At 38.7% G+C, this 18,937-nt stretch overlaps 1 protein-coding gene across 1 annotated transcript; it reads right to left on the reverse strand.

Moving 5' to 3' along the window:
- Nucleotides 1-8,904: 8,904 nt before the first annotated feature.
- On the reverse strand, nucleotides 8,905-18,660 carry LOC121424345 (receptor-type tyrosine-protein phosphatase mu-like). Its single transcript, XM_041619996.1, has 6 exons — nucleotides 18,375-18,660; nucleotides 17,432-17,746; nucleotides 15,370-15,443; nucleotides 11,864-12,107; nucleotides 10,765-10,840; nucleotides 8,905-9,186 (listed from the first exon to the last, which is right to left on the reverse strand). Exons 1-6 carry the CDS (start codon nucleotides 18,439-18,441, stop codon nucleotides 9,024-9,026), a joined length of 939 nt encoding a protein of 312 aa, XP_041475930.1. The 5' UTR covers nucleotides 18,442-18,660; the 3' UTR covers nucleotides 8,905-9,023.
- Nucleotides 18,661-18,937: the final 277 nt, after the last annotated feature.

Raw genomic sequence — 18,937 nt, forward strand, 5'->3', positions numbered from 1 at the left:
ATCTTCTGGTATCAAACTTTGGAATTCACTTCCGCAAACTAAGCCAACTATTCATAGCTTCAACAGAGCACTTAAAAATATCTAACCAATAACTATAACACTCACATCATCTTTTGTTCTCCCCCCACCCCCTGCCTTTATTTCGCTTCTTTTCCTGTCTCCTTTCATTTGCTCTATCTGTGCAGATTTGGTTTTTTTTTACTCGTTTTTGTCCTTTGTTTTGTTGTTGTTGTCTTTTTTTATTTGTCTGTTCTTGTAATATTTCGTCCGTCTTGTTTTGGTATAACTTTTTGTCATGTCTTGTTCTTGTACCGTTCTGTCACGTCCTGTTTTCGTAACGTTTTTGTCTTGTGTGTCCTTTTCACTTTTCTTCGTATCTTGTAACATAATCCAGCCTTGTTCATCTTTTACTTGGGAGAATATGTAAAAAATATTCATATTTAACAAGGATTTACATATAATTTTTACCAGAAAGATATGATGACTTATTATATATATTTTGAACTTCAACAAGAACTATATGATTTGTATATTATATATAGATATATATTGTTTTTTTTTTGCATTATATGTCTTATTTATTGAAGGAAACCTTCGATAACAAGCTTTGCTTTCCAGAAGGTTCCTATTTCATTTCAAAATGTTATATTATATTTTGCTTTACTTTGCTACTTTGTTAAAATTTTGGAATGAATAAATTCGTTATCAATCAATCAATCAATTATGAGGGCACCTGAAAAGTTTAGAATTTCCTCCAGGTGTAATGTGCGTAAGCTTTAAGGCCCCCTCACACCTAACCGAATTGCCTGAAATATGCCTTGCGATGGCTGGCGAAAGGCATTTTTCAAAAATCGTTTTCAATGGTAACTGATAGTAAATCATATTTTCCCTTCGTGTTTTGGTTCGTACATCTTCTGAACTAACAGCTGCGATTATTCATATTCGCGCGGAAATTTTGAACATGTTCAAAATTTCCCGACGAATTGAAAAATCGTTGGTCATCTGTTTGAATTCGCATCTCTTTTAAACGTTCGTTTATCGTTCGTGTGTTTTTGTCGTGCATCGTCCCTCTTCACGCTTTTGCCAAAGTGGCCCGATCTCGAAAGAACCCGTAACGAAGCAACACGATGACACAACGAACAAGATTGCCTGATATATTTCCTCGTCTTCGTTTTTAATCGCACGCCATATCAAACCATTGTTCATTGTACCTTCGTCTTATTTGGTTTATTTGGTTATATCAACCCTTCGCTCGCCTTCGGCCGCAATTTTCTCAGAGGTGAGCCGAAAAATCGATATCCTTTGCAAGACATATTTATCCTTCGCTTACTGCTCGTTGATAAAATTTGACAATAGTTACTGATTGCATGATTTGATGGAAATTTTATTTGAATTCGTTGAATTCGCGTGCATTTCGTTCATGCTTCCCTTTCGTCACCCTTCATTCGGTCAGGTGTGAGGGGGCTTTTAGGTCAAACTGTTAATAAGCAACAGATCAATATTGTGATGTTCTTAATCAAGAATAAAGAATATGGTGATGGGTTTTGTATACACAGTGTTGCATGTAAATAATCATGAAGACATTTTATCAGTCTACCTGCAACTAATTTTCTATATCATAATACAAATCTTCTCACTATACGGTATTACAGGAGATAAGGCCTTACTTGGAGTGGTCTAGGGGCTTCCTTAACTAAATGAAGAAAATTCATATCCTTTCCTGTGGTACGTCTTCCATAATAACGTTCATTTTTAGATCTTAGAGAGCAGTAATGAAACAAGCAGTGGCATCCACTAAGTATTGTTACAAGGTACTGCAATCATTGTATCTGATTGGCTATCACTGAATAAATAGTCCTTTCATGGAACGCTTCCACTATTTGTTTATATGTATGTTCTCTGTATGTGCGCTATCGCTGTCTCCTCGCATGTTAAATCAATAGACTTCAATAATTAATGTGTTACCTTATAATCAAGAGTATTCCTTGTTTGATAACAGTAGTGTATCAGAGCCACATAAAGCCTCGTTGTTCAGACGTGGGTAGTCGGAGTGTAATTTTATTATGTCTTATCACGACCAAGACTTAGGCAGTTTTCGTCATAGTAAGGGTCGGAGAAATCTCCATCGGAGAATGCTAATAAGTCAGAGTAAGCTCGGAAGCAAGGCTTGAGTAGAGCTCGTCTGTACAGTTTATTCAATTAGTTATCTATACCAATGTTTTGTTCGAGTCATAATGTTAAACATATTTCTTGTTGTCTGTGTTTTGTTGTAATGACTGTATATAGGCCTACGAACTAACTGAAAGACCGTCTAGCTGCTGATAGCAATTTTTTCCGTATTGAAAATAAATAAAAGAAACAAATGAACAAACAAACCCGATTTGTAAGCTATGCTTTCAGCATAAGATCAGTCTTTTTCATGTTCTTCCTAATCCTGATATGATTATTATCTATCCAAAGTAGCCTTTTCAGCTCTCATGAACTGTTCTCCCGGTGCGCCCTGTCTAACACACTGGTATGATATTATATGCAATTTTTCATATTCTTACAAAAAGTATGATTTATATGATTTTGTATGTAAGGTATGGCAAATAAAGGGATATTAATCCGTAGTCTGACTCAAAATTTACTTTATTCATATCCTTAAAAAATTGAGCTGAATACACATTTCAGTTTCATACAGATCATGGTTCAGCTGGTGATCGGTAAATTCCTCCATTTTTTTCCATAATTGTATAACATTAAACGTCTACCTTGGAAGCTTCGCTACCCAATGCAGGTTTCACAACGCGTAGATGCGGTCGTCAGGCAACTGATTATTCCAAAGATACAGCTAAAACGCTATCCACTTTTTTAAAAGCTCGCAGAAATAGGTTTGCGCAAATATGCTGATTTTTATGGAAGCTTAAAAGTGCCACCGAAATGTTGAGATAATTATCTTGGGAAGTCGACATCTTGATCATGTTGATAGGAAAAAGATAAGATGACAAGATCCCGGATCTCATCATGTCGACATCTTTTAGAAGAGATGATGAGATGACAACATCCCGGATCTCATCATGTCAACATCTTTTAGAAGAGATGATGAGATGACAAGATCCCAGATCTCATCATGTTGACATCTTGCAGAAGAGATGATGAGATGACAAGATCCCGGATCTCATCATGTTGGTATCTTGTAAAAGAGATGATGAGATGGCAAGATCCCAGATCTCATCATGTTGACATCTTTTAGAAGAGATGATGAGATGACAAGATCCTGGATCTCATCATGTTGACATCTTGTAGAAGAGATGAGTTGACAAGATCCCAGATCTCATCATGTTGACATCTTGTAGAAGAGATGACAAGATCCCGCATCTCATCATGTTGACATCTTGTAGAAGAGATGATGAGATGACAAGATCCCAGATCTCATCATGTTGACATCTTGTAGAAGAGAAGATGAGATGACAAGATCCCAGATCTCATCATGTTGACATCTTGTAGAAGAGAAGATGAGATGACAAGATCCCAGATCTCATCATGTTGACATCTTGTAGAAGAGATGATGAGATGACAAGATCCCAGATCTCATCATGTTGACATCTTGTAGAAGAGATGATGAGATGACAAGATCCCGGATCTCATCATGTTGACATCTTGTAGAAGAGATGATGAGATGACAAGATCCCAGATCTCATCATGTTGACATCTTTTAGAAGAGATGATGAGATGACAAGATCCTGGATCTCATCATGTTGACATCTTTTAGAAGAGATGATGAGATGACAAGATCCCGGATCCCATCATGTTGGCATCTTGTAGAAGAGATGATGAGATGACAAGATCCTGGATCTCATCATGTTGACATCTTGTAGAAGAGATGATGAGATGACAAGATCCCGGATCTCATCATGTTGACATCTTGTAGAAGAGATGATGAGATGACAAGATCCCAGATCTCATCATGTTGACATCTTTTAGAAGAGATGAGATGACAAGATCCCGGATCTCATCATGTTTGCATCTTGTAGAAGAGATGATGAGATGACAAGATCCCAGATCTCATCATGTTGACATCTGTTAGAAGAGATAATGAGATGACAAGATCCTGGATCTCATCATGTTGACATCTTGTAGAAGAGATGATGAGATGACAAGATCCTGGATGTCATCATGTTGACATCTTGTAGAAGAGAAGATGAGATGACAAGATCCCAGATCTCATCATGTTGACATCTTTTATAAGAGATGATGAGATGACAAGATCCCGGATCTCGTCATGTCGACATCTTTCAGAAGAGATGATCAGATGACAAGATCTCGGATCTCATTATGTCGACATCTTTTAGATGAGATGATCTGACAAGATGCTTGCACCTGCACGCATTAACACCGGCATGAAGATGGTTGGATATTTGATATTCAAACTGTGAAGTTGGTTCGATATTTTAAACGCTTGTGAATTTGGTTAATTTTCGATATTAAAAAATTAGGGGCTTTCAAAGCTAAATAGGGGGTTTAACAGGTGCAGCACATCTGGGGCAACCATAAATACACTGGCTTGCCCTATTACGAGGACATTTAAGGGACAAGGTCAGTGAATAAAAGGGAATGAAATTTTTAATTTCTGAATTTTTTTTCGGGGGACCCCTAGGGATATCCCGACGGTTTAGCCAGGGTAAACACGTATCTTAACTTGTAGAACTCGACTCGGGCAACCAGATAAACACTAGCTTGACCCAGTGCATATACATTTAGGGGCTCAAATTAACAAAATTAAATGGAATAAAGGTCTATTTAGATCATTTTTTTATTAAAAAAGTATTTTTTCAAGGGGCCGGCCCCAGGGATATCCCGACGGCCTAGCCAGGGTAGCCACGTATGTAGAATTCGACTCGGGCAACCAGATAAACACAAGCTTGACCCGGATCATGCACATTTAGGGGGCAACACGGTAAAGCATCTCATGAGCAGAGCATATCTTATTCATCTATTATACTCAGTCCTCATTCCTCCGCCAATAAAATATTCCGAAAGCTGAGTGACACATGTATTTTTCTTTCATTTACCCAAAATATGTTTAGTGGTTGCCCATTCTTTGTTTTTAGAATCAGTCTAATCATTACACATAGTCTTTTTTGTAATCAGTTTAAAAAATAAAAAAAATGAGAATGGGTTGGGTCGAATGAATATAAATTATTTAACCTTTTGTTGTAGATCGTCATATCTTGGAGAAAAGATGTCGACGTATATCGATAGAAAACGTATTGTCAAAATATAAAATATGAGTATAAAGCTCCTCTAATCTTTGAATGATTGTCATGAGACATTTTCTTTTGCATGTGTAGCTTTCAATTCAATTAATCAGCAAGGAGTAATACCCCTCCAATAAAACTTTCATGAACGAAAATGTCTCTTTTAGACAATATCGCGTGACTAACTTCAAAGCTATTGATTGATTGATTGATCGACTAAATTTCCAAAGCGACTATCACATAATTAGAATTTAATTTCAAAAGGCTAAAATTTTCTAACTCACTTCGCTCGCTGGCGACTTTTTCAAATTATTCCACATTTGCTATGTTGTGGTGCCTTAACATATTTCGTTTATTATCCGCAACTGCGTTGAACTTAATATAATTGTGGTGTATGTACCCGCGATTTGATAAAAGAAAATTGGCCATCTGCAATATTTAAAAATATCACGAGGTTCCGGGGGCTCCGCCCCAGACCAGTGGCGCCACCGAATGGGGAGGCCCCAGTGAGTTGCCCCCCCCCCCCGAAATTTGAAGAAAAAGTGTGTTGTAAACGTCATAATTCTCCAAAAATGTTTTTTTCTTCTTTAAATTTTAAAAATTTTATCCTCCATTCACCGTTAGCATTTAGCTCCCAACAATTTTGGTCACTATAAAATAAATCTTTTAGGCAATTTTATAAAATTCGGAATGTTGCTCGCGCTACACGCTCGCAGTTATTAATGATTGAGATAAGTAAATTATCTGTTCACATGGGGCTTAAAAATCATATGTTATTAGAGTTTTCATTATTCGTTTTAGCGAGATACATATCCTGCGTATTCATAATTTTCATAAATGAAATATTTTCAGCTAATTAGATAGCCATTCAGTTCATGATTACTATTACAAAAAGTGCTTAGAACGTCCAGGTATCATCCCGGATATCACAATTTTTCAGTTCGCGCTTCGCGCTTGCATTATTTATTTGGTGAAATATCTTCTTCATGACCCAATCAATGCAAACAGCTTATCCTTAACAGGTCCCTTTTCCATTCAGTAGGGACTACATTTTCGAGCTTCTCGCTCGATTATTAAAAAATGGTGTGTCACCACCCCGGCCCCAAAATGTTTGTTTTTCCTCCTCCTAGGTTAAAAAACTTGGTGCCGTCTTTGCCCCGGACCCGATCCGCATAGCACTCCCCTCCCCCCCCAAAAAAAAAACTACAACCGAAACAAAAAAGAAATGATAAAAGGGAAGAAAAGAAAGGAAGATAAGAAATATGATGTCATTTTCTGCATACCATGTCAAAATCAATCTCAAAGTTAAAGGTGATTTTTTGTCTCGCTCACTTCGCTCGCCTGAGATTTATTATCAAGCAAATTTTTGCTGCGTGCGTACCCTGTGTACCCTCTTTTTGTCCTTATCACGCATTAAGCCTCGCCCTTATGCTCGGGGCATGATCATGATGATTATAAAATATCCTGTTCATACAATGATACGATCAACCCATCCGATCTCTCTTTCCTTTCTCTCTCTCCCTCCCCCACCCCCCCCCCTTTCTTTCCTATTTCCCCCTTTCGCTTCTTTCTCTTTTTTTCTATCTTTCCTTGTTTTTTTTTTTACTGTACCCATTGGCGGTACCAAGGGATGGGGGAAAAAGTCAGGACCGTGGTTCCCCATGCTTGAAATAGCCCTATATTCCTTTAATTTTGTTAATTTGAGCCCCCCCAAAAAATCAAAAATTAAAAATCTCATGCCCTTTTATTCACTGACCTTGTCCCCTAAATGTCCTCGTACTAGGGCAAGCCAGTGTATTTATGGTTGCCCGAGATGTGCTGCACCTGTTAAACCCCCTATTTAGCTTTGAAAGCCCCTAATTTGAATATCAACAACTAACACGCGTTTGAATATCGAACCAACATCACTGTTTGAATATCGAAAATCGAATATCCAACCAACTTCCTGCCGGTGTTAATGCGTGCAGGTGCAAGCATCTTGTCAGATCATCTCATCTAAAAGATGTCGATATGATGAGATCCGAGATCTTGTCATCTGATCATCTCTTCTATAAGATGTCGACATGACGAGATCTGGGATCTTGACATCTGATCATCTCTTCAAAAGGATGTTGACATGACGAGATCCGGGATCTTGTCAATTGATCATCTCTTCTGAAAGATATCGACATGACGAGATCCGGGATCTTGTCATCTCATCATCTCTTCTAAAAGATGTCGACATGACGAGATCCGAGAACTTGTCATCTCATCATTTCTTTTAAAAGATGTTGACATGATGAGTTCCGGGATCTTGTCATCTCATCATCTCTTCTAAAAGATGTTGACATGATGAGATCCGGGATCTTGTCATCTCATCATCTCTTCTACAAGATGTCAACATGATGAGATCCGGGATCTTATCATCTCTTCTACAAGATGTCAACATGATGAGATCCGAGATCTCTTCTACAAGATGTCAACATGATGAGATCCGGGATCTTGTCAATTGATCATCTCTTCTGAAAGATATCGACATGACGAGATCCAGGATCTTGTCATCTCATCATCTCTTCTAAAAGATGTCGACATGACGAGATCCGGGATCTTGTCATCTCATCATCTCTTTCAAAAGATGTTGACATGATGAGTTCCGGGATCTTGTCATCTCATCATCTCTTCTAAAAGATGTCAACATGATGAGATCCGGGATCTTATCATCTCATCATCTCTTCTACAAGATGTCAACATGATGAGATCCGAGATCTTGTCATCTCATCATCTCTTCTACAAGATGTCAACATGATGAGATCCGGGATCTTCTCATCTCATCATCTCTTCTAAAAGATGTTGACATGATGAGATCCGGGATCTTGTCATCTCATCATCTCTTCAAAAGATATCGACATGATGAGATCCGAGATCTTGTCATCTCATCTTCTCTTCTACAAGATGTCAACATGATGAGATCCAGGATCTTGTCATCTCACCATCTCTTCTAAAAGATGTTGACATGATGAGATCCAGGATCTTGTCATCTCATCATCTCTTCTAAAAGATGCTGACATGAGGAGATTCGGGATCTTGTCATCTCATCATCTCTTCTAAATGATATCGACATGATGACATCCGGGATGTTGTCATCTCATCATCTCTTCTAAAAGATGTCGACATGATGAGATCCAGGATCTCGTCATCTTATATTTTGCTATCAAGATGTCGACTTCCCAAGATAATTATCTCAACATCTCGGTGGCACTTTTAAGCTTCCATAGATTTTCGCACTGTGTCACAAAATTAAACAAAACAAATTCACTATGTTGTTCATTTTTATAGCTTCTTGGCTTATCATTGGGTAGTATTCTTTTGCAAGCTATATTTATAATGTTATTAGAATTAAAACGTCAATTTTATGGCATTATTTTCGTGATGGGTGAACTATAGAGAGAGGTTAATTTGAAAAAAAGAAAGTTACAAGGCAGTTTTCTATATTGCAGAGGATCATCGACTTCCTATACTCGCACTTTATGAGAGCGTAAATGTTTTCTGCATATTTAGAGGTTATTTTGCGAGCTAGGGAGCGAGAAAATGTTCGAATTTGAATAGTAAAAAACTTTGATCTTAGAGTACGACATAAATTGAATGCTACATTAATCAAAACATATATATGTGTAGAGGGCCTACATAAGATATTTATTTTTGGACGATTTTTTTGGGGGGAGGGCTTGAACGATTTTTTGGGGGGAGGATTCAGTCCCTAAAGTCCCACCCTCAAACCACACATGGTTCTATTTCCTCAAATATTCACTTGACATTAATGTAATCAATGTCTGTCGTTGGGTCCATACGTATCGTGCTTTCATAGGTGTGTATAAGAGATTCCTCAAATGTTGGGTTCTCGTAAGGCGGTTGTTCTTGGATTGTCTTGTTTGCCTTCGGAGTTGCGGGATTGGTTTTGAGTCTTCTCCTGCAAAGAGCAAGATGCAGAATTAGGGATTGGGCAATGGCGATGTAATTATCCGAATCAAGAGATTTGCTTTTAAATCTAGAGAAAACAAATACTATCCGATTATGATGAGGGCATATATTTTAAGGCTTCATGGTATGAACTCAACCGTCAGTCTTGTAAGTTCGAATTTAATACGTTTAATCGGCAAAAGAACTCGCGTCTACCAATCACTAACGTCCTGAAAGGGAGGGGGTGCACAGAGTGCCCTTGATCGAATTTAAGGCACCCTCCCCCTTCTGTGGGGAGGTGTCAGAATTTTGATTTAGTGGTTGCCTCAGGTAATGTCAGTAACCTATGATTATACCCTTTTTTAATTTGTCAGATTTTTTTTAACGGAAATTCGAAGTACTTTTGCAAATGGCATTGACCTTTGTAAAAAAAAAAACCTTTAAGCCCTCTGAACCTACGAGGATTTCCAGGTACTCAGCTACCCATATCAAGTATTTGCATCAAAGACATTTGAATATTTGGTACTGAGGTGTGAAACAGAATACAATACGTCTTGGAAATATTAAAGGACAAGTCCACCCCAACAATCAGTTGATCGAAATTGAATGCCAAATAAGAAAGTTATGGCATTGTACAGTTTTGCATAATTTCACCAAAGGTATGTGCACATCCTGGTCAGTATGAAATGAGGTAAGTGATCATCCACTCACTGTTTCTTTTGTATTTCATTGTATGAAATATTAAAGATTTTTATCTTCTCCTCATCACAGTATAAAACAAGATTCAATGTCCACTTGAACGTATGGAACTGCAATTGTTTAAACATAGGCGTCACATCATTGTCAATCTACATTTAAAAATGAAATACGAAATACAAACAATAAGATATACAAAAGAAATACTGCAGTGATTAGCAACATCCGACTCTCTCACTTGCTTAATCACTTAATCACATTGTTGTGAATAAAACTGTTTTGGGGAATGAAAACAAATGTCTTTACTTATTTTATATCGACTTATGATGAAATTTTTAGTGCTGTGCTCGTTTGATTTTCTCCTTATATTCGAATCAACGTTTTACTGGGTCTCCTGAAGACGGACAGTTAACCTGCCCGAAACTTCTAGTCTTCTCATCCCCTCCAGTTCTACAACCCCGCTCGCTAGCCTTGTACTCAAACCCATTATGTTGCCTACTGCTCAAAGCTAAATTCTTTTTGGTTTACAGTCCTTTTAAGGACTATACCCTCCGAAAGAGGTACTCTATTTTGAACATCCACTTTAATTCTCGCCTGTCAGTAATCATTCCAAACTCTACACACTTTCACTTCGGGGACTTCACGTACGGCGTACCGTAAAAAAATTTGTTTATACATACTGTCAAACATCCATTATTTTGTTTTGCACTGTAATAATGAAGTGCTAATTTAGCACTTATAGTGCTTGTATAGTGACTGCACAGCTACGAGTGCTGATTTTTTTTTAGTTTAAATTTGAACTAGAAAATCAGCACTCGTAGTGCAGTCACTATACAAGCACTGTAAGTGCTAAATAAGCACTTCATTTTTACAGTGTATAAAACTTTCTTACCATAAGAATATGATAGTGCCAAGAGAAGCGAGAAGGAGAGCTAGAGTAACACCAAATGTAACCCACGGAACAGCACCTATACAAATAGAAAAAAAAACACATTATGATAACCATGCTACATTAAGGCCCATTTCTGTAATTATTATTACTTTAATCATTAAAATAATTACTATCATTATTAACTCATTGAGTGCTTCGTGCACGCTACGTATCCTACTATAACATGCCAAACTCGTGCTCGCACGCCTACTATTGATTGCTTTGTGCTTGCATTGTTTCCTACCCTCTCCTGCTTCGTGCATGACTGCGCACATTCGGAATAACAATCATTGTTACGCCGTTTTGCATTGTATTGCGCATCGCATGCACGCCGTAATTAGCACTATTGTGTGCAGTGTGAACTCTTCTTTCTGACAGATAAACTTACGCGGTTTACATTCGACTTTTTCGAGTATTTCTACATTTTTTACAAGATATGGCTCCGCCTCTGAGAGAGAAGAGAGGTCTAGGTTTTTGATCCATACAAAACACTCCACAAAATGGAACTACTTGATACAACTCATATTTTAGCGGTAAAGATAATAACCAATCCACACAATGATGACATCATTATAAGGGGTATGAAATTTCCTACAACTTTACTGAACAATATTTTGTGGATAAACTAATCGTTAGAGAGTTACAAGCAATTGTAATCATGACTATTGGAAGGAGTGAATACGACTCGCGATCCCAAAATCAATGTGGCACAGGGGGGTTTTGTGGCTGGCACAGGGGATTAGCATCGGATTAGCACTGTGGCATTGGTTTAGTAGTGTGCGTGGCATGTTAAGAGTTAATCATCAGTATAATCATTATTTCTTTTTATCGTTATTACTGTTATTAGTAATCATTACCATCATTAAAATTATTATCGGATCAGAAATTCGAATCTATTGACCTATCATTAATTCTAGACAATTCAAAAATACATCACCTAAACGCTAAACTTTAGAACTCTTGAGAAAATACTTTGAAGTGAATAAATTTGAACAAAAGAACAAAAATCAGCCTCGAAAAGGCTTAGGTATTATTACTGTGATAATGAAAATATTCATACTTGTTTGTCGTTGAGATGTCATCCTTAATGAACTTTGGCTTGATGGGCCTTCGGCGTCTTTGTTCCATAATGTGATATAGATCGCGTACTGGGTATCAGGTAGGACCGAGTCCAGGTAATGAGTTTCAGTAGTATCACTGAACGGTATCTTTACCGACTCGACAAGAGAGACGTGATTCACAGTAGAGAAGTAGATCGATATGTTTGCCATACCACTTCGACAATTAGCACCTGATGTTGGCAACTTCGCAAAGGAGAATGAAATAGTTTAAAACGTTATCTGGGCTCCGTAAAACAAAGGTTAGCGACTAATCGATAAATGAAATGGCCTATCAAGCCGGGGGGGGGGGCACTCACTATATAATGCATAGTGGGTATGTCCCGCGGAGGGGACCCCAATTTTTACACTCAAATTTCCGTTCCAAGGCATAGCATTTTTGTCTTGTTGAGAAAAAGAAGAAAGCCGCTCCAAAGCATAGCATTTTCTTCTTATCAAGAAAAAAGAAGAAGAAATCCGCTCCAAAGCTTCGCATTTTTTTCGTTACGCCGTTCCGATCGCACTGATCTGCTACAATGAGCACCGCAGAGCGCTGTCCGATCATCGCCTCAGCTCTCCGCGAGCGCACCTAGGGAGGCCGCGCAAGCTGCATCATGCACGAATGACCGTTCCGTAGGGATGCATACGCACTCACACGCTGGCGATCCGTTCCAAGGACCCCCGTTTTCACAAACATTTGTAGTTCCGAAGCCCGCTCCGAGGACCCTCCTTTTTACAATAAGCCCGCTCCAAGGCCCCCGTTTTTGTCTCGCCCGCGGCACACCCCACCACGTTTTTGGTCGAGTGCCTCCCCGGGCTATCAAGATCATCCTTGCATGCGCATTTTTCTTCGTGGAATACCTTGGTCACATATGCTCTACGGCGGCCGTAGATACATAAATTCGAGAGATTTCTGCGGCGGCCGCAGAAAATCTGCGGTGGCCGCAGGGTCGACGTACGGCGGATTCCTACTTTTTACAGGCAGTAGGGGTGGCCGTAGAATTTTAACTCGGAGTTATAACATTTTTTCTTTTCTACGCTCGCCGTAGAAATTAGACTAGCCGTAGGCATGGCGTAGAACGGTCTACGGCGGCCGTACGTTGAGCGTACGGTGGCCGTGCGGCTGCCCTCGTGTTTTTCTTCCCTCCTTTCCCCTTCTCCTATTGTATTATCTGCTCGGAAGCCACCAGGCGCGTATTCAGAATTTTGCACCTCGGGGGCCCGCCCTATAATTTTGGCCCATATGCATGTGTACTTTTCGGAAAAAAATGGTGACCCCCTCCTCGTCAGGCAAACAGGTGCCTTAAATGCATGTTGAATTATCTTATTTCATAATCACATGAAAAAGGACAACTGCAGACAACTTTTTTAATTATGACTTAATAAAAAGCAAACTATCCATGAATATGATATACTGTAATACCAACAAAACAAATGTGACCAGGAAGCACAGATATTGCCCTTTCACTAGCGGCTAACTTGGGTAAAATATGATGTTATTATCATTATCATTACTATTATTACTATCATGGGAGTTAAATGCTGATTTTTGTTGTTGTTTCCTATGGTGTAGTTCTTACTTAAGACAAACGTGTTTATTAACATCTTAACTTTATTCATACAAACAACATGGTTAAGGGAGATTTATTTCATAAGTCCAAATAAATAATGCGAACGCGATTTTTGATAGCTTGTGTATAGACCTGAAAATAGAATATTCTGATAAGTTTTGTAAGCATGAGCAGGATGGGTATCTATCTATCTGTCAGGGTTAGCTGATGATTGTCTATATTCCAAAATGACCCACAGTTTGGAAATTGTAAGCATTATTGGTAATCATGATCAGGATGGGCACTTAAAAATTATTCGATTATATTCCGTTCCAAAACTAGACATTCTACGGAATTAAGGTAATAATTTGGTAATCATTAACATGATGTCATCTAACTAAACATTCGATGCGAGCGGGAATCACCACAAAGGTCGAATTTGCCCCCCCCCCCCTTCCTAGGCCGAACATTACTGATCGTATAATATTCAGATCAGTATCAAACATTAATTTGGCGACCCCCCTTCCTAAGTCGAACATCAATTTGGCGCCCCAGCACTTTTATTACTCCTCCCCCTTTCCCCTTTTCTCCTTTTCCCTTCTTGTTTCCTTCTCTCTTTCTTTTCTCCCTTTTCTCTTTCTCTTCTTTCCCCCTCCTTTTTATCTCCCGTTCTTTCCCTTTCTTTCCTCCCTCTTTATGGCGCCCCCTTTTCGCCTACCCAGTCCCGGGCCCCGAACCCCCCTCCCTCCCGCCCAGGATACGCGCATGGGCATGGTGCGACACTTTGAAAACTTTCTGAAATGAAATGTCTAATGTAAAATATCATGATGGTATATCTCACTGTATAGTCCCCCAGCGGCCGCCGTGAGGGCGCCTTGCGGCCACCTTGCGTCTGCCGTAGTATTTGTCAAAAACCTACGGCCAGCGCAGGGTCGCCCTAGGGCGACCGTACGTCATGATTTCAAGGACATACGTCAGCCGCAGATTTCTTTTCTCCATAAATCAAAAAATACGCCGTGCGGCGACCGTAACATATGTGACCGCTAGAGTAAGTGGCCGTGGAAATTCTGAGGCGACCGTAGAATTGCTACTCGCCGTAGAAATTTTAAAATCTACGGCGGCCGTAGCAAATGTGACCGTGGTATAGTAACCGATCAGATTTGTTCTTTCAAATCAGCGATTAATCACTAATAATTGTGTTACGGAGCCCTGGTATGCCTGACTCACTTGCTATATCATTACAAGATCCTACTCGGAGCAAATTATAGTGCACAGTTAAGAAAATGATAATAGGTAGCAAGCTTTAACTTTATATTGATTGAGTCTTGCCATTTGATTTGAAGGAGCAGTTCCTCGGGTTTTCACCATCTCTGATATCGTAACTTCACTAGCTCTGACACCTTAATTTAAAGTCGAAGACAACAGGTCAGTGATCAGGCTAAGATTAAACTTTCAACCATGTCTCAGTAGAGTATGGGGGATTTCTTTATTACTGGACAGGGTAAATTTGAATGTTAACAAATACGAAAATAACAAACAAATATGAAACTGTTGTTTTTCTAACTCAGTGATTGGCTTACACTCACTTCACGCATTTCACATTTAAAGGTCAAGTCCACCTCAAAAACTTATTGATTTGAATCAATATCAGTAAAACAAATCAAACAAGCACAAAGCTGAATATTTCATAAAATCCGATGTAAAATAAGAATGTTTTGAAATATGAGAAAACTTGATATCGAAATTCCCCAGGTGCAAAATGGTAAAAGTACTGAAAAAAAGCGCTCACATTTTGCTCAACCTTGTCAATGATCTGATGGAGCGGAAGTGGATCAAACACTCATAAATAAGATTCAAGTAACAAACAGTATATGATTAGAGATGATCGGGAATGACTTTTCAGTCTTCTATTCTCTTACCTGCCACGTAATAAGAAGTTCATCTGGAGAAGAGACTTGATGGGCCGTGACATGAGAAACGACTCCGGTGGGGGCTATAATTCCATAGCGAAAAAAAGAAGCAAAACAGACAACGATGATATATTCCATTAAAACAAGATGATAATATAAGTAATAACAATTAAACATCTTTTGTAGCAAATTTATTAAATCACTGTATCGGCTCGAAAAAAAGGGACATACTTGAATGATAGGGCAAAACCATATAAATAACAAATAATTTGACACATACACCAAGAACGTACCCTTTTAGAACAATGAAATGAATATAATTCGTAGACAATTCATCCTGGTAGCCATTGCTCTAGGAATAACCATGATATAACAATATTGACCTGGGCCCGTTGCCAAAAAGTTACCATTATATTAACTTTGTCATCCAATGGTATCTTTAGTGGAATTCTTGACTCTGATTGGGTGCTTAGTAGTGTTGCCATGGTAGTTACAATTAGATGGGAAAGATACAATAGTAAATTTTATGCTACTGTACCCTGACCACGCATTCATCCCATTCTGGGTAACGTTCATATACCCCCTTAATAGTCACATGTTTCGCAAAATGCACAGGTTTAACTATCGAAAGAAATTATGAAAGAATACGTTTGGATATCGTACAGCTTACATGATCTTAGGAAGGGTTACGTTGGTTTATCGAATATCTCATAAGCTGCATAGCTTATAATGTTATCAATAGTGGAATTTTCGAACCGGGACACAGAACGAATTCAAGAACACAGTAAATGTATTGAAAATGCCCGTCCAAGTAATGACAAAGGACAGCTGGAAGGTCTTAAGCGAAAATTGGAGAACCAGAATAGCAGTTCGATCCATGTTTGGAGCTGACGAAAAAATGCAATTATGTCGTTTGTCCAGATTCCAAGACGACTCTGCTGATTTGTTTAATCAATTTTCGACATGATGTCTTTGTTGTTCATTGTCACGATTTGACAATGCATCCTCTTTGTTCTTGAAAGTGTTTTGCGTTGCACTGCGAAAACTACCTTATATCTATTTATATCTATCTTATTAAGACGAAGATTATGGATATTATTAAATGGTAAGTTTTAAGAAACGACGCCAAGATGTCATTTTGTTAAAAAGCGGGTAAGAGCCTTCGCTCCTGAACAACTTCGTCTTTCGTTTCCTTGTTCCAGAGGAGAAAATGCCCATCACTTCCATATCAGCGTGGTCAATATACCAGTTTGCATATAGTAAGGTTATTAAGATAAAATCTAATGAAATCTCAACCAGCATGACCATGGTATAGATGTTGATATTTGAGAATTCGTTCGGGCGAAGATGGTTCACTGACTGTCCCTGTAGATACATACTGCGGCAGTCCTTAGAAAACGTATGAGTTGCCATAGACAAATGTCTTCATTTTCTTTTTAAAGCCGACTTGCAATGCCTAGGATCGAAATGAACTGTAGAGGAGAGAGATTACAGTCCATTGCCCTTTTTGTTGTTCCGTTCAAGACCATAGCACTTTCTTAACCAGGACACTTAAAGATTTGTTCAATTCCATACATTCCTGGTCTGGGAGAAACTTTAAAGGTTGAACCTTGCACTTCTCCTGCACGGAAGGTGTGAAGTCGTACTTTTAGACGTGCCCCGTGTACAATATCGGGTTTTACCATTAAAGGTGCCGAGTTGAACCTCTATTTTTCTTAACATTTACGTACATCAACCAACTACTAAACTAGAACGATGATGGGATAATAATAAGTGATAATATTAATATTGTTTTATTTACCCGGGGTAGCCACTTCATTTAGGAAACTGCTCTACCAGCGGGCCCTGCATAACATTATAATGTTATTATTACCCTTCTCCAATCTATTATACTATTATGAGTCTTAAGTCAAGTACGCCTCGGCCGAGGATCGAACCCACGTCCTCCCGTTCATAAGTCGGACGCTCTACCACTGAGCCGCCATGACCGATATTGATAAAGTAAATCTAGAATAACATTGGTTAACAGATTACCCTATATATTCAAATAATTGTTGGTGTCCATACTTACGCAAACATTTAGTACTTGCAGAAGCCTTTTTCAAGGGACCTTCTCCGCCCTGACCTTCTCGCACTGCAGAGACAGCAAATATGTAATCAGTATCCGGGTCCAACCCATCAGCCCTTTCTGCAGCTTCCGTATCGTTTTCACGATCGAATTGGATCCATGGCAAAGAGTCAAGAGCTTCTTCCTTGTAGTAGACGTTGTAACCAATTAGTGGAGGATCACCAATGTCTTCCCTTGCCATCCATTCATCCCAAGTCAGTGTGATTGAAGTTTGGGTTGTCTCTTGGATCAAAGGCGCCCTTTTCAACTGAGGTAAAACTTGGTGAAACAAAACATAAGAACTTCTGAAAAAATCTTCAAATAATAGATTAACCAAAGCAAATGCCTGTTTTGTAAACCAAAAAGCTAAAATTTATCTAAAGCCATGACCCTGGATGCTACACTGATTAGTCCCAATGCCCTTTTATAGGCCTTTGATATTTTTCTTTGGCCCTTTTCATTTTTCCCCTTATGTGCTGTAGAATATTTCATCATCATCATTATTATTATCATTATGTGTATGATTATATTATTTATCATTATTATCATTACTACTACTTAGTATCATTATTATTATTTTCAACGAACAGAGGCTTCAGTCATCCGTCCGGGGTGGCCTCAAAACAATGATATTTGGTTCAATAGGCAGACGCTTAACTGACTGAGCTAACTCGCTCCCCTAGTAAAAAAAGTGGGCCTACATGTCCTAAAAAGAACAAAAGTCTTGCTTATCTATAACTCTGATCAAGAGTTTGTATCGTGCTACCTCGCGGTCTACCAACTGAAGATCTTGGTATGAATCAAAATGGAAAGGCAAAATGTATATATTGATAGTTTCTGTAATCTGTAGTTGGGTTTGATTGTGGTAGAATCGGAATCATGCTCCTGTGAAGACTGAGATACCTACTGTTAAGGTCAGCATGGATTATGTCACTTCTGTAATTATTGACATCGTAGATGATGCAAACAAACATATCTTCCGCTGTTACATGATCGACTTGAAATACATCAGTAGTTGAGGATTCTTGCTGACTATCTCCAAGTCTCCAGATCCCGTCATCGGACAACTGCCCTGACCCATCGTTTATCCTGTAGAGACGTACGATTGGCTGTGCTAACGACGAATACTCTTCCTCACCAACTCTGTGGCAAGTAAATCGGATGTTGGGCTGACCTTCATTCTTTGGCGTATTTTCTATCAGAACCGTACCTTTAAATTATAAAATGACGTTTGACTGATTACAACTTATGAAATATACTAGTACATTGATTTGTAATCAAACCAAACTTCGCTGTTTTATTTCCCTTCATATCAGTATACAATTTGGTATACTCTTTAACCTTCAGATAGGCCGCATTTGCATTTCCACTGTAGAAATAATGCGTCTTGGATCCAATATTTTTGCACCCGAGAAGATATTTGAATGGTTTTACAGGGTGGTGGTGTGTATATCGGTAGCAGTGTGTTGC

The sequence above is a fragment of the Lytechinus variegatus genome, chromosome 11 (assembly GCF_018143015.1).
Source record: "Lytechinus variegatus isolate NC3 chromosome 11, Lvar_3.0, whole genome shotgun sequence".
NCBI lineage: Eukaryota > Metazoa > Echinodermata > Echinoidea > Temnopleuroida > Toxopneustidae > Lytechinus > Lytechinus variegatus.

Coding starts and splice junctions, on each gene's coding strand:
- LOC121424345 (XM_041619996.1), bottom strand. CDS start 18,441: ATGTTTGTTTGCATCATCTACGATGTCAATAATTACAGAAGTGACATA. Junction 12,108..15,369: donor AACTTCTTATTACGTGGCAG/GTAAGAGAATAG, acceptor TCCTTTGCGAAG/TTGCCAACATCAGGTGCTAA. Junction 10,841..11,863: donor GACATCTCAACGACAAACAA/GTATGAATATTT, acceptor CTATTTGTATAG/GTGCTGTTCCGTGGGTTACA.